This window comes from Ursus maritimus, unplaced genomic scaffold (assembly GCF_017311325.1).
Source record: "Ursus maritimus isolate PB19 unplaced genomic scaffold, ASM1731132v1 scaffold_1, whole genome shotgun sequence".
Classification (NCBI taxonomy): domain Eukaryota; kingdom Metazoa; phylum Chordata; class Mammalia; order Carnivora; family Ursidae; genus Ursus; species Ursus maritimus.
In genome coordinates, this window is record NW_024423343.1 from 19198059 (window position 1) to 19213812 (window position 15754).

Sequence of the window (15754 nt, forward strand, 5' to 3'; positions counted from 1 at the left end):
GTGTGTGTGTAAAGGGGAGGTTGGGGAGAGGGTGGAGGCATAGCTAGCCAGCAAAGTAGGGAACTGGAAGAACTGGAAGAACTGTGCGTAACCTTAAATTCTCCCCTGGAGTGGCAGAGAGAACCCCAAGAGCAATGCCGTAAGCCCTTGGAAGCGTCCAGTAAAGGGAAGGATTTCAGGGACTGGGGGTCCTGTAACATGGAACTGGTCTTCTGATCCATTCTGCATTCCTTTGGGGAATCAGAAGGGGCCTTGTCACGCTGGGGGAGAGGGGTGCAGTCCACCCCTCTGGTTGAGAGTGCCAGGTGCCAAGCCCGTCCGCCTGGCTTTGAATCCTGGGTCTCCCATTTACTAGCTGTGGACCTTGGGCAAATTGCTAGATCCAGCTGTGCCTTAGTTTTCACACATGTAAAATGGGAATAATGTAACTACCTACCCCACTGGGTTGTTGTGAGGATTAGATGAGGCAATACGTGAGAACACCTACTCCATAGTAGGTGTTCAATAAAAATGAGGGCTATTATCTTGATTATCATTGTGCCTTTCCAGCTGGGGTCTCCTTCCTTGTGGACCTCCAGACAGGCCAGAACTGGGGTATGTGGGGATGGAGGGATTTCTCCCAGAATCCGTTCTCTCCATCATGTGGGATGGAATGTTCAGCTCCTCCTCCCAGGGGCTGCCTCCAGGCCTCAGTTTCCCTCTCTGCCCCTCCGCAGTAGGGAAAGGTGCCAGCAGGCTTCCGCCCCAGTCACCCAAGGTGTGCTTTGAAATCTTCCAGCAAAATGCATCATCCCCAGCGATTGGCTGGGAGGCAGGCGCAGCAGCTGTGGAGCACGGGGCCAGAGCCCCATCCACGGTCCAGCGGACTCTGAGTTCAGATGCTGCGGAGCCGGATTTTCACATTTGGGAAAAGGCAGCCTGCAGCGGGCAATGGCCAGCCAGGACCAGGTCAGTTGGACCCCAGGCCACTTAACAATCCCCCACTCCTCATTTGCGGAGGTAGAGGGTGACCCAAACTCCTCCTGGGCCAGGATTTGAGCGGGGCACTGGGGCTGCAGCTGCCTCCCTCACTCCCTCCAGCCAGCCCTTGAGGGCCTGAGTCAGACAGGAAATTAGAGCCGGGGGAGAGATCAAGATCACTGAGCAGAGCCCTGGGAAAGAGGTTATTAAAAATTGTTGGGATTGGATCCAGACTCTGTCCCCACCTTAGGTGCTGGCGGAGGGCAGGTTACGGGAAAGGGATGTGAATGATGCTCCTTCCTGGGTCAGCTAGGGAAACTGAGGCCCAGACAGGGCCCAGCTGGAACCTCCCCTTCTGTCTCAGGGAGCAACCAGATTTTCGGAATGCAAGGGGGTGACCTCCATTTCGTACTGGAGGGGTGGTAGGCATGGGGGCGAGGGGCAAGACCTCCCCAGCCCACTGGGTGCCTTGGTAAGCTTTGATGGATGCCTCATGCTGCGGGCTGATGTGTCCCATGCCAGGCTTGCTGAGAAGAGCGTAGATGGGACTTCAGCCCCCACTGACCCCTGGCACCCTGTGCAGTGAGCACCCCATGCGGTGATACGTGGAGGCATGCTAGGGTTCGCGCACCGCGGAACTCAAGGCCCAGTGCGTATGGGGCTGGCGAGCAGGGTGAAGAGGCAGAGCTTACCCGAAAGGAGGCTCTCTGGGCAGCAGAGTCCAGACCCTGTGCTCACCCAGACCTCGGGCCCCAGAGCTTGAGTCCTGTGGCTTTTCTCTTCTTGTTGGCTCTTCCGGAGCCACAAGGGAGCCAGTCAGTCTTACCCCGAACCCTGTGGCAGCACTGTCCTTGGCTTCCCTCTTTCCTGCCCCCTGTACCTCCCACCCAAGCCAGACCTGGGCCTGGGTCACCAACCCCCTTTGCGGAGCTGCAGTGCCAGCCCTTGCATTAGCAGTGGGAGGAGAGCTAACACAGCAGCGCCACATGGGACCATAGCCCCTCGTCCCTGGGCGACTGTACTGCTGCTACAGGAGCGGCAGGAACATTCTCAGTACCCATGAGATGTGGAGTCAGTCGCCCAGGTCTCCATTCTTGCAGACCCTGAGCAGCTTGCTGAACCTCTCTGTCCCTCAGCTTCTGCATCGGTAAAATAGAGCTGGTAGGAGCCGTGAATGGAGACCACAGTGAAGTGCCTGATTAGTTAATATTGATCTTTCCTGGGGCAAGGCGGGGCGGGGGGGGGGAGCGTATCGTCTACAGAGAGAGTAGTCGCGTGCTTGGTGTCAGACTCCTGCGTGTCCCATTCTGTTAGGATCTGTAGCTGGGCATTGGAGAGGAACCCCAGAGCCAGAAGTACACCTGCCTATCTGATGGGGGGCGTCTGGGACCGGCTGGGAGGAAGGCTGTGGTGTGAGCGGCCCCTGCGTGGAAGGCTATGGGCTGCAGGGTTGGCAGGAAGCTGGAAGCATGACTCTGGTCTCACAGTGACTGGATGGCAGGCTGCTTAGGGAAATGTGCGGGGCCTGGGAACCATGAGACTTGGGCTCTGTTTCTGACTAGCACTGCGACCTCCCTCCGCTGCAGTGTTGGCATCTGTTAAACAAGGGGGCTGGATTAGAGAAGCTGCGCCCCAAAGGCCAGATTCTCCCAGTGGACATGTTTAATTTGGCTGGCAGAATGGTTTTGTTTTTTTTAAAGCCAACATTTAAAAACTTGGTTTTTTTGTTCATGTTTTGTATGAAAGATTTTATATGATAATATAGATTTGGGGCCTCTTGAGAGATCAAAAGATCTGATGGCCTTTTGTCAGATGTCCCTGATGCCACAGTGGCTGTTGCTGATGCCACAGTGGTCACTGAGGAGCGTGTGTCCCCTTTAGCCGGGGCTGCCCTCCCAAGGTCCCCAGCGACCCCTTGCCCGCTCCTCTCATTTAACTTCCGTCGGGCCCCTGAAGGCTCTGACCGTGACCCTGCTAGTCGCTCTGACTGTGACTGCTAGCTGAGCCTGGGAGTCTTTCTACCTCTAGTGTTCTGTGACCTCCAGCTTCTGTGCCAGTAGTGACAGAGGCAAGGCTCAATCCCACCGTAGGAGATGGGCCAGACAACAGGAAAAACTTTTTGATGGACAAGTGTCAGGGGTTAGGAAGAGTGGACTGGAGAGACCTGGGGCCTCGGCCTGGGGACTTGGGGGAATCACAGAAGGTGGAGCTGGAAGGGACCTGAGAGGCCATCAGCTGGGCCATTTTGCAGGTGAGGAAATGAGGCTGGGAGAGGGGGGTGTCAGGTCAGGCTCATGAAGCCCCTGAGCTTCATTCCCGCCCTCACTCACCCATCCCTCTGTGCCGGCTCAGTCCACCTCCGCCCAGCGCCAGCCCCTGAGCCTGGAGAACTGTTTCTGCTGCTGGCTGCTGGGTCTGGATCTAGAGGGCAGCTAGCGGGAAGTGCTCTGCATGCAGATGGGGGAGCAGAGTGGAACCCAGGCCTGGCCGTGGCAGTGGGGAGGCAGTGGGGTGGCGTGCTACACAGTGGTGGCGGGTTCTGAGGCTTCTGGGATCCCAGCCCGGAAAATCCAGCCAGCCCACTGGCGTGTCCCTGATGTCTGCTGCAGAGAGGACCCTGGTCCAAGCCCAAGGCGGGGAATCCGGGCTGAGCAATACTGTCTGGGCCCCCTGAGAGTCCAGGGCCTGAGAGAGCTCAGAGGCCAGGGGGTGGCAGGGGGAGATGGTGCTGAAGATAGGTGGGTATCACAGGCGTGTGCAAACGTGTGCAGGCAGGACTACCCAAGGCCCTTCCAAGGGGGTCAGGGGGAGAGAAGGAAGGTTTGGGAAGGGGATGGTAGATGCTAACAGGAGGAAAGTGCGTTAGGACCCACTGATTGATAGATTGACTCATTCATTCTTCAACCATGTCTGGTACCTGCTGTATGCCAGGCTCTGGGGACACAAAACACAGGGCATGTCCTTGCCCAAGGAACTCTCCCCTTGTGTGGGTGGGGGAGGGCACACCAGGCTGTGAAGGATGAAGAATGGGTAGCAAGCGAGAAACAGGGGGTCATTACAGAGTTAGAGCCACCTCAGGTGGCTGAGTTTAACATTCAACAGGGTGGATGGTGGTTAGGTTGCAGGGAGGACTTCCCAACAGTGAGAGGTGTAGATACAGGAGAGACCCCGACAGGCTTGGAAAAGAGGGATGGGGACATTCTGGGGGAGGGTTCTTCCACGGGAACCCCCAGCACGAGGGTCCTCCACACCCTGAGGGGACTGGGGAAGGAGCTGGCTTGAGGACTGCAGGGCCACTTTGGGCTTTGTGGGAGACCAGACAAGTTGGTGTCACTGTGACTTGGTCTTCAGGCTTGTTTTCCAGCATTTCTGGGAAGCTGCAAGGTGATTTCTCAGAACTTCGGAGATAGCTGCCGGGAGGCGCTTTTTCTAGTGACGCCAGCAGCAAAGGGCTGTGGGAGCAGGCAGGGGGAGAGGGGTGGACCAGGGTACTGGGATGTCAAGATGTAGCTAGCTGAGCCCTCCAAGCTGTGGGAAGGCTGGAAGGGCTGGTGGTGGTGGCTGAGGGGTGGGTTCCGAAAGGCCTCCTGAAAGCCACTCCTCCTTGCTTGCCCACGGCTCCAGTCTGCAGAGGGCGGGAAGGTTCACAGGAGGGTCTGTCTGTGGGCACCCCCAGTGGTCTTGCAGGGTCAGCTATGCGTGGAACCCTGGCGCATTCAGTGTCGGCCAAACTATCAGTGAGCCCCAGTGGGCTTGGAAGGGAGGTGCTGGAGTGGGGGAATCGAAGGGTATCATGATGTTGCAGGGCATGCAGTGAAGGGGCAAAACCTTTTGCAGCTCCATAGCTTTGCAGAAGGACTCAGAGAGACTTGGAGAGATAGGAGAAAGGGTCCCCCAGAAGGGACCCCGATTCCCCACCCTGTCTCCTTGACCAGAACAAAGACTCTGAACTCAGGCATCTGCTCCAGGAAGGACCAGAATCAGACACCTTGTTTCAGTGTCCTCCCCTGACTTCTCAGAATCACCAAAAGATACAGTGTCAATCCCTTGTGCAGTGCACAACCTGCATTTCTGCACGTGGCAGGCTTTCCCCAGAAGAAGTGTGAAGGGATCCCTCTCTTCCTGGAGTTAGGCAGGTAAATGTCTTGGTTGGACTGGGAGCCCACACACCTAGCTGGGCAGGTCCAGCTGAGGGGAGAGGCCGGTTGTAGAGACTGAACCCTTGGGATGCACCGTGTGTGTTACTGACAGAAGGTGGCAAGGGTATGCTTTTGGGTGAGGGGGGAGAGAGTCAGGGGATATGTAACCCTTTGTACATGCCAGGGGCACGCCCAGCACACTTGTGCCTGTGCAGAAGAGCGAAGTGTGAGGACTTTCTCGCCAGATTACTCAATCTAGGAAAGTGGTCTCAAAGTGCCTACTTTGACTGGGGTCCTGTCCTCAGCATTTTGTGTGTTTATGTGAGTTGGACTGTGTGTCCTGGTGTGTGTGTCTACAGAAGGGGGTGGGGCTGAGCCCTCTTTCCCTCCCCTGGAAGCCTCCAAAAAGCAGAGCGGGTGATTCACCAGCCCCACCCACCCTCACTTGGTCCAGCCTTGGCCAGAGCTCAAAGAGGAAAGTCTTTGGGAGGAAGGTGGAGGGGGCCATCAAGACAATGAGGGCCTGAGCAGATTTTGCTGGATTCCCCTGCAGTGCTCCCTGGGAATACATTTATATTCTGTACCCTACTTTTTACCCTGCTCTGGACCCCAAACTCTCGCCCCTGAGCTAAGGTGGGAGAGAGGGAAGGGGAGGGCTGGAGGGGAAGGGGAACACTGTGGGGGAGAAGTAGGCGGGTGGAATGGTGGGAGGTGAAAACTGGGCCCAGGGAGGGGGAGCAGGGGAGGTGGAGGAGGAAGTGGGGAAATGCAAACCAAATGTTGGCCCAGGGTACAGTCAAGAAAAACAGACTCTTGCAGGAGCCTGGAGCGGGGCTCCATTTAGGAAGGGCAGGAAGGGCTGGGACAGATGTTTGGAGAAAAGAAAGAAAGAAGGAAAAAAAAAAAAAGAAGTAGGAAAAAAATTGGACTGAAATCCACAGCCTGGAGGCAGGGCCCTTCTCCCACAGTCTCGGGCCTGGTTTTTCTTGTGTTAAAGCCTGTTGCTGAGTGTGTGTAAATAAATGTGTGTTCCCAGGGCAGGAGGGCACGCATCTGTACTCAGGAGATGGGACAGGGCCAGGGAACGCCAGGATATAGAGGTTGTGTCTGTCTGTCTGTTCATCAGTGGTCTGGGGGCGGGGAGGGAGTCTCTAGTGAGGACAGTAGGCTCCGGGCCTGCCAGCATCAGGCCAGAAGGCAGGAGGAGCCTTGGTGGCTCACAGGGTTAGTGTGTCTGGAGGTGGGGGTGGGGGTGCAGGGTGGACAGTGATGGCCCCGGGGGGAGCTGTCTCCAGTAGCTGTCCCTTTGCCTTTCTCCTTCACACCCCCTGCAAAGCAGGGCTTCTGACCCCCAACGCCACCAGTGGAGCTTGGGAGGAGGGAGGAGACAGGAGGCTGGGACAAGGGGGTGGAGTGGGGGGAGGAGGAAAAGAGGGAGGGTGAGCTGGAGGCAGGCAGGGTGAGAGGCCCAGCAGATGCTGGCTGGAGGAGAGCAGCCTCATTCTCAGAGCTGCCTTCTGCCTGCTCCGTGGGGGCTGTGAGCTCAGGGGGCCGTGAGCGGGCTCCGGGCTGGGCCCGAGGGAAGGCACCCACCGAAGATGACGTGGATCTGTCTGTCCTGCATGCTCTGGGTAGGTCCAGCTGCTTTAGCTAGGAGGTCGCAGGGCCCCCCTCCCGTCCATCTTATCCTTAGGCTGAGAGCCAGTGTGGGGGTGTTGGTGGTGAAGTTGGAGGGCCTCTCTGCCTCTTGCTGACCGACAGGAGGACAGACTGACTAGAGCTGGCCCTCAGCCCTAGTCCTTCCCCATCAACAGGGCCTAGGCCCTGGTTCTACTGGTCAGGACATCCCCCCTCCCCACCTCTCTTGCCTCCACTTGAGTCCAGGAGCTGTAGTGGAAGGAAGTCATCAAGAAGTTTGTTTCTTTTTGGAGCCTCTCCTGCCCCCCGCCCCCCGCCCCCCGCCCCGCACTGGGGGGAAAATACTTCACCCCCTCCACTGCTCAGCCAGAGCTGGAGGGGGTGGCCGTGCTGGGGGTCTGGGGAACAGGAGACACTGACCTAGCAAGTGAAACCTGGGGAAGCCTGGCTGTGGAGAATTCTGCTTGGACCCCATCACTTTTATCCCTTCTAGACTCAGTATCAGCTTCCATCCTCTATAGGCCTCCCATCCTTACCAAGACCCTCCTGATTCCCTCCCCTCCTGCCCAGAAGAGGAAAACACTGCCTCCTCTTTCTCCCTTCTTGCCTGACGGAAGGTGTGTGTTGGGGTGAGGGTGCCTGAGGGGTGGGCAGGCAGGGTCTGGGGGCCACATGATGAGGTTAAAAGTCTCCTGGGAGAGAGGGGGGCTGGGAGAGTCCTGACTGCCACAGGACGGGTGGGGGCAGGGGCAGGAGACCCCTTCCTCAGAGGGGCTTCTCGGCTGTCTGGGCTGGGTGAAGGCATGCAGAGGGGTCAGGAGGGCGAGGAAGTCATCCCTGGCTGAGGTTCATGTCGGTCTCAAAGAGAGGGATGGCTGGCTTGGGGGGAGGGGCTCTAGGCCCAGGATCCAGATGTGGCCTTTCCTGCCCCTTCCCCTGTTCCGGCCAGTCCCCTGGCAAGCCCAGGCTGGGGGCAGCTGTGGGAGATCAGACTTGGGCAGCCAGGTGTCCTGGGGGCAGAGAGGGGATGGGTGGGAGAGGGGGCTGGAACGAGGGGTTTGGGTGGAGTGTGGGGCTCGGGTGCAGGGGTGGGTCAGAAGAGTAGACCGAGAGAGCCTGGAACGTCCTGCACAGAGGCTGCACCAGTGGTCTTCTGGGCTGGTGTTGACATCTGTAAAATGGGAGCCTTGGCCAAGTTCATCTCTCTAGGCCCTTCCAGCTCCCTCCCTCCCTCGGACAAGCTTGCCTACAGTGCTGAGGATTGAGGTGGGCAGCAGGGGCGGGGGTGGGTGGGTGGGTGGGCGGGAGCCTTTAGATTTCCGGGGTGACAGGATGCTGTGGATGGAGGAAGGGCCACTTCTGCTCAGGGGTCGTGGGAAAAGTACTTCACTCTGGCAGTCCTCAGTTTCCCTGTGGGTGAGATGAGGAGAGTGAAGGGAGTTGCTGAGAGGCAGGCATGAGTGCCTGCCGCTCTTACTGCCCTTTCTGGGAGTTGGGAGAAGGTGCTGGTGACCAAAAGCATGTGTGGATGCTGCCACTTCGGTGCCCCTAAGCCCCTCCCCTGCTCTCTGTCCTGGTCCCTTCCCAGCCCTGTCCCGCCCGGCCCTTTGAGGGCCAACCCAGTGGGCACTTGTCTGTGGCGACGGGAAGAGCAGTGAGAGCGGGCTGGGCAGAGGGGATGGCCCATGCCGCGGGGGTGGGGGGGTGGCTGGAGTCTGGGGAAGTGTGGACTGGACAGAGGGCACTGTTCTGGCCAGGTCAGGGCTCTTGGCTCCCCCCTCCCCCACAGTTGCCCAGGCAGCTTTCCCAGCCACCTTCCTCTCTGCTGGGCGGGACTGGGGTATATGTTTGTGACAGGCAATGGAGGGGGAGACGGCACCAGTTATGGAGAGCGAGCACAGAGGCCCTGGAGACCTTGCCAAGGGGGCTGCTTCTGCCTTGAGAGGCAGCTGGTGGTGGGAAGTGTGTGGACTTTGACACCAGACAGGGCTAGGTGAAAATCCTGGTTCCATTATTTACGAGATGGGCCTGGGGTAAAACAGTTCCCTTCGTGAGTCTCAGTTTCCTGGTCTGTCAAGTGGGAATCATAAAACACACTTGTGTGCCTGGGATGAGCACAGAGGTAATGGAAATCAAAGCATCGGGTGCCCAGGCACACAGTAGGTGCTCAGTAGATGCTCATCCTTCCCCTGCTCCGAAACCTCCCGCTTGGCTCGTGGGGTCCCCTGAACCCAGATCTCATGTGCGGGGAGGATCTCCCTGGGATGGCTGCTGTGGGATGGGACCCCACCTCTGAGGCTCCTGACTGCCCCGGGGCTGCCCAGCTATTCTGAGGCCAACAACTAGGCCGGTCTGCAGCCTCAAGGAGGTAAACTGAGGCATGGTCTGAAAGAGAGCGGTCTGGTGCCCCAGTGTGCGTGTTCACCCGTCTACGTGGACAGGGATAGGTACAGATGCTTCCTCCAGGGAGCAGTGTATCCGCATGGTTTTCCCAGGCTCGAGGAAGAAGAATCGCTTTATTAGCGGAGGGGCATAGCTACATATTATGCATAACTTGATTTCCTCATCAAATGCTCCTGTTATTACATATTCAAGGATGGCGTCTTTAGAAAATAATTACACGCCCATTAATTGAGGCTTTTTGGTGTCATGCCGATGAGTTAGAGCTGCAGGCTTTTCCTTCCGGAAGGGCTCACACTCTATTCTCTGGAACTGGGAAGGACTTTATCAAGGGTGGTGGGCTGAAACACGGGCGGGGAGAGTAGGGAGAAGGGGGAGGAGGCAAGTGCTCTGGCCCTGCCCTGAGCAAGCCATGTGGGCCTCAGGCTGGACACTGGATTTTTCTGGACCTCACAGAAGTGGGGAAAGTATTCTCAGAGGCCCCTTGCAGCTGCAGACAATGAAGCGTCTCTTTTCTGGAGCTGGTGTTCTTCCCAGTGCGAAGCACAGTTTTGTTCAGAAGGGTCCTCACGAGCCCGCACATTCTCAGTGTGCAGTTTCTGCCAGAGAGCCCAGTCTGACCTCTTGGTCCTGAACTCGCTGTCTCTGCAGTTTTGTTGGCCTGTGAGGGCTGTGCCCACCCGGGGCCTCCTGATATGTGGGGTTTGGGACGTAGGGCTACCTGAGACTGACAGGGGCCTGAAATAAAACCCTCCTTTTGCAAAGCTTTTCAGAATGACGTTCGAGGCACAAAATCAGGGACAAGTACCTCACTGTTCTCCTGCAGTGTTCAGAGCAAGTGCGTTGGGCTGGCTTCCATCCCGGCCCTGCCACTTGCTAGCTGTGAGACCTTAGGCAAGTGGCTTCCCATCTCTGGGCCTCAGTTTCCCCACGTACCTAGAGGGTCTTTCGGTTTTAAATGAGCTAATAGATGCATCCATTTAGAATAATGTCTCTCACACCGTCAGGGCTCAAGCAATGCTAGCTCTTACCGTCTGATGGCATGCTTTCAGAGCCACACAGCAAGCTAGAGCAGAAGTAGAGCCTGGGTTGTCCTGGGCCCCCATCGAGGGCTTTCCATCCCGGGAATCCTTCAGGGCAGGGTGTGTGGGGTCATGTGAATGGGGCCAGGAGAATCAGGAGAATGATGCGAAGGCCGAGAACAATCAGGGCCTTCCCCAGTGGGCGGCGTGCACGAGGGTCAGCGCGTGGGCTCCGGAGACAGCCTGCCTCCATGCTACTTATTCGCTGTGTGCTCGGGCGAGTTACTTAGCCTCTCTGGGCCTTCCTTGTGTGTAGCTCCTTGACTTCCCCAGTTTTGTTTGGAACCCAGTGTGATTCTGTAAGGCGTGAAGAGCGGGGACGAGAGTTCCAGGGTCCGGCCATGGTGAAGGGGACCCACAGAGGGGAAGGGGCCTGCCCAAGGCCCATATGGCTTCTGGGTTCAGTGTTCCTAGACAGGGAAGGGTAGGGGCTGGGAGGGCGCCGGAGCTCTGGGTTGAGGGCTGGGGTAGTGGCTGCTGTTGGGGAAGTGCTGTGTGCGATGCAGAAACCGTCTAGCTACTGGGCCACGGAGGCGCGCACCCACCCGCGGCCCGTCCATCCATCTCACGGATGACCATGGGGCGCTTGCTTTCTTCAAGAAGCTTGCAGATCTTGAGCTAAGGATTACAAAGCGGTGGGTGTTGCCAAGAGGGAAGCTGTGTGGGCAGATAAGGGGGGACCTGACCTGGACTGGAGGAGGGGGAGGTATTAGGAAAGGTGAACTTTAATGCAGGGGTGAAGCTGAGAGCTCAGAAGTCCAAGTACAGCAGGTAAGGATAACTGTGGTTGGACAGGACTGGGGAAACTGCCGGGGGTGGGAGTGGGGGCTTTGGGCAGAGGGGCACTGACAATGGAACTGTCATGGGAGTGCAGTGGCTCGGGACTTGGGACCCGGGCTCAGACAGACTTGGATTTGAATCTCTGTTCCCTCCTGCCCTCTGTGTGTGTCCAGAGCAGGCTCGTCAGGCTCCCCGTCACTGTGAGGGGTCAGTGAAGGAATCTCTGCCAGCCCCTGGCATGGCACTGGCCCCCGCATGGGGCTCAGCCTGTCTGGTCTCTGAGCCCTTCCACCCCAGGAGACGACTCACTTCAGGGCACACAAAGGGACCTGGGACTGGCTGCTCAGGCACGTGGGGAAGCGGTTTATGAAGCTGCTGAGCAGGGGAGAGAGGGGCAAGCTGAGACGAGAGATCATCCAGCTCGGGAACCTGAGTCCGGGCCTGAACCCGGGGCTCCCAAGCCTCTGCAAGCGTCCCTGTCCCAGGGGAGAGGTCAGTCAGTGCGGCCCCTGCCCTCCTCCCTCTGCGAAGAAGCGGGGCTACTCAGAGTCAAAAAGCTCTCATCTCAGCCTGGCATCTGTGGCTGGTGAAGGGGGTGACCCGTGTCCTCTCCCCGAGGGCGGGCCAGTGCGCATGGGGTACAATTGCACGTGGGGAATCTGAGGCCAGGCAGCGAGTCCATTCAGTTTGCTCCTTCAGACTTGTTCAGGGATCACACCATTCCAGGGCACAGGGACATGGAACAGAAGTCCCGGCAGACACGTGCCCCCCGGTGTGCTAGTCTAGTGCACACATGAGTGACAGATGACATGGAACATAGCCCACGCCTCGGGCGTGCTCGCCATGTGCCAGGCATTGTCTCAGAACAACCTGTGGGAGGTTACTAGTATCAGCCCATTTAACCGATTAGTAAAGTGAGGCAGACGGGGTTAATTCACTTGCCTGGGGCCACCTCGCTAACAAGGAAGGAACATGGGCAGTCATATGGTGGAGCGGGCTCCCATGGGGCGCCAGGAAAGTGCAACCAGGAGAGGAAGGGGCGCCTGGGGGGTGGGGTGCTCACCCTGAATGCAACCCTGAGGAAGTAAGCAGACAAATCCAGACGGAGGGACCTCCTGCAAAACAGCCCAGAGTCTTCAAAACAGGGAAACGAAAAGGTGGAGTAGTGTGTCTGGATGAAAGAAGTTGAAGGAGACGCAGCAAGGAAACGCAATGCGGGGTCCTGATGGATCCTGAGTCCCAGAGCAAAACCAGACCAAAGACCCAGCTCTGATGGATGTGAATGGGGCAAAAGGGGAAATTCGAATAGGAACGAAACCTTAGAGAACAGAACCGCGTTGATGCGGGATTTCCTGCGTGTGAGGAACAGAGCGGGCTTTCTGTAGGGGCCGAGGCGAGAAACAACGAGAAACAGCGCAGGCAAAAGAGGTACAACATTAGCAAACGGTGAATCACGGTGATGGGAACTTGCCCGCTCATCTTTTCCAGCACTTCCAAACCCTTCAAAATAAAAAAGACAGCAGTGGAGAGTTTGACTCCGAGACAGTGTTGTGCAGGGGGAGGGTATCTGGGAAAATCTCCCTGAGGGGATGGGGTTTGAATGTGGCCTTCCAGAACCTATAGAAGCTTGGCAGGCTGAGAGGGGAGGAAGGGCATTCTGGGAAGAGGGAACAGCAGAGTGGAGGCTCCATGGTGGACGCAGGGCAGGGAGCTGGGGAGCGGGGTGTGGGGATTGAGATGGCAGGGTGGGCTGGGTATGGACTGAGGCTGCTTCCCCTGCTGGCTTGAGGGAGTGCACGTTTCATCTTGGATGCGTGGGTAGGCATGGAAGCACTTTGGGGTGAGTGGGGGTGTCAGTGACCCCACGGAGCTGTGCTCTTTCGAGGCTGTGTGGGGGAGGAGGGGCCTAGTGTCGGGGGCCCGGGAGGCTGTGGCAATAGCCATGGGTAGAAGTGACAAGGCCTTCCATAGGGCAGAAGCCCCGGAATCAAAAGGCCGAGAGTGTTCGGGAAGCAAAATTCGGAGTCTGGCAGCTGGTTGTATTGGAGGGTGGAGGGCTGGGAGGAGTTGGGGGTGACTCAGAGTTTTCCATCAGGGCGACCAAGAACACCGTCAGGCCATTAGCTGGCTAGCAGATTGGGGGGGGGCGGTTAAGGAACTTTGGTGTGTATGTGAAGGGAGATGGGGTTGGGGAAAGCTTGCACTTGAAGTGACTGGGGTCTCCCAGATGCCGGCCTGGGCTCCTTGGGGAGTCCGAGTCTTCCCCCACAGAAATGACAGCTGATGCCAACCCTATCCTGGTGTCTCCACCCAAAAAGGCAAGGCGTGGAGCGGTGGATGGCCAGGAGGCGGGGAGAGGGCTGACTGACTCTCTAGGGCCTGCTTTTTTGGTGATTTTCTTCCCCAAGGCTGACTGGCCTGCAGACTCCTGCCCTCTGGCCACATCATCCAGGGCTCCTAGTGTGGGCGCTGGGAGCCTGGTGGGGGCAGGGCTGGGGGAGTTTCTTGTGGAAGGGGCTGGAGGCCTGAGCTGGAGGACCCCAAGGGCTGTCAGTCCCCTTTCACTCCCCACCCCCACCACACTCCGCCCCCATGGGGCAGGGAGGAACCAACAAACAGCCTTTCCCACCCCAGGGCCCAGGACTCCCGCCAAAGCTGTCCCAGCCCAATGTGCCACGCCCCTCTGGCTGGAAATATCTGGCAGGCTGGCTGGGCTGAATGGAGGGTGGGAAGGAGAGGATCCCCCTGAGGCCCAGGAAAGCCCTGGGACGCTGGGTGGGTGGGCTTGTCACAGGGCTTGGGCTCTGGGCTTGGAGGGTGGGGAGGAGTGACTTCCTGGCTGGGACCTCTGCCCTTCTCTGGGCTCTGGCTCTTGAGGGAGGTGGATGTCGAAACACCAGGCAGCTCCTTCTGCAGCTGTGACTCCTCTGCCCCCCAGGTTCCCCCAGGTCCCCCAGGAAGGGTGGGGGAGCACTTTGTGAGGCTGTCTGCCACTTGTTAGGGAAAACGGTGATGAGCATTGCTGTAACACGTGGTTACCCCTGAGCAGAGCTTTGCATCCATGGGCTCGCTCACATCCTCTGCCCCTATCTGCAGAGTAACCCTGGGGAGGGCATGTAGGTGCCAGACCCCCGGGTTTCTTCTTCGTCGGGATTTTAACATACGCTCAGTCATTGGGAAGCTCTTGTACCCCTTGCGTCGAATCATGTGGCCTTGTGGCTTCTACTCCCTGAGTTTTGTTTTGCCTTCAATAACTTCATAGATCATGTCTGGTCCATTCTTACAATGGATACAATCTTCAGATATTTGAAGATCTAAGGCTCACCCACCCTAGACTTTCGCCTCCAGCAAACTGGGACCTTCAGACTTTTGTGGGTGACTCTTTCAACGACATTGCTAGCCACCCGTTTTACAGCCGGGCAAGCCAATGTTGCAGAGTGCGGGGCACAGCCTGGGGCCTCCCGCCTGGGGGTGGCTGGGCTGCCTGGGGGTGGCTGGGCTGGCCTCCTCCCTCCCACGTGGGTCCCCCAGCCTCTCTTGGACGGGTGATATCTCATTAGGCACCCCTCTCTGTAACCATGAGCAGGTCCCACCCCCAGTTCCTCCAGCCTCTTCATCTCAAACTGGCCCATCGTTTCCCCTGCTCTTTTCTTTTTTTCTTTTTTTTAAAGATTTTATTTATTTATTCAACAGAGATAGAGACAGCCAGAGAGAGAGGGAACACAAGCAGGGGGAGTGGGAGAGGAAGAAGTAGGCTCCTAGCGGAGAAGCCTGATGTGGGGCTCGATCCCATAACGCCGGGATCACACCCTGAGCCGAAGGCAGATGCCTAACCGCTGTGCCACCCAGGCACCCCTCCCCTGCTCTTTTCTATACTCAGACTATCTTGTCCAAACCCATCATTTTCATTTGGGGACTATGAGGCCCAGAGAAGGCCACTGATGTTCTCAAGGTCACCAGCCTAGAGAGCAGGTCTCTGGACTCCCATCCCAGTGCTCCTTCAGCCAGAGAGCCAGAATGAGGTGGGGGGAGGGGCAGGAGTGAGCAGGGCCTTGGCCCACAGGCTGCTTACAGAGGCCATGAGTGAGGCAAGAGAATGTATGTGCAACTCTGTTCCTGCTCTCCAAGCCTGTGCGGGGAGAGAGTTTGTAAACTCCCATTTATGAGTTTGGGCAGGCAGGGCAGGCAAGCCCAGGGCCCAGGGGAGAAACCTGGGCGTTTGCTTGTCAGCCTGGAAGGCTCTGCCTGCTCCCCATCTGTTCGTTGGGCAGCCCGGAGCCTCTTTTGGGAGATTCCACTGCTCCAACTATACTTTGGGAAGAAGGCCTCCTTCCATGGGCTTTGGGGGAAGAGCTGGATTTGGGGTATGGACAGAGAAGTTAGGAGATAAGCTGGAATGGGGAGCTCAGCTTGACTCCACCGGGTGGGAGAGGCAGGTTTGGGGGATGGCTGGAGTAGGCCTGAGAAGATTGGGCTTTAGGGCTTCCTGCCTGCCTCCCCACACAGGCCTTAAATTGAACCCCAAGTCCCCTTCCTGCACCTCCCTCCAGCCCAGGGCTGGGCTGCCGCAGTTGACTTTGGGCTGGGCCCCCTCCCTGGAATGTCTAGGACAGAGATTATCTGGAAGGCTGCCAGGCAGGGGCTGAGACAGGCAAACAGGGGAGGTGAGACCTCAGAATGGAGGGGGCTCACCTGCCCCTCCTTGTGGGATGGGGTCACTGAGTGAGGTCTAGTGCAGGACAGTGCCCTACCCCC

General features: G+C 57.8%; 1 protein-coding gene across 5 annotated transcripts in view; it reads left to right on the forward strand.

Annotated features, from left to right (window-relative positions):
* TNS1 (tensin 1) overlaps positions 1–15754 on the forward strand; it is a 204151-nt gene that overhangs the window by 839 nt on the left and 187558 nt on the right. Inside the window, exon 1 of one of the 5 annotated variants that reach the window (XM_040640896.1) lies at positions 854–948. The exons of the other annotated variants lie outside the window; for them this stretch is intronic. Within the exon in view, the coding sequence (XP_040496830.1) occupies positions 931–948 (18 nt within the window). The 5' untranslated portion in view covers positions 854–930. Of the gene's footprint in view, positions 1–853; positions 949–15754 lie in introns of those variants that run through there. 5 annotated transcript variants of the gene reach the window in all.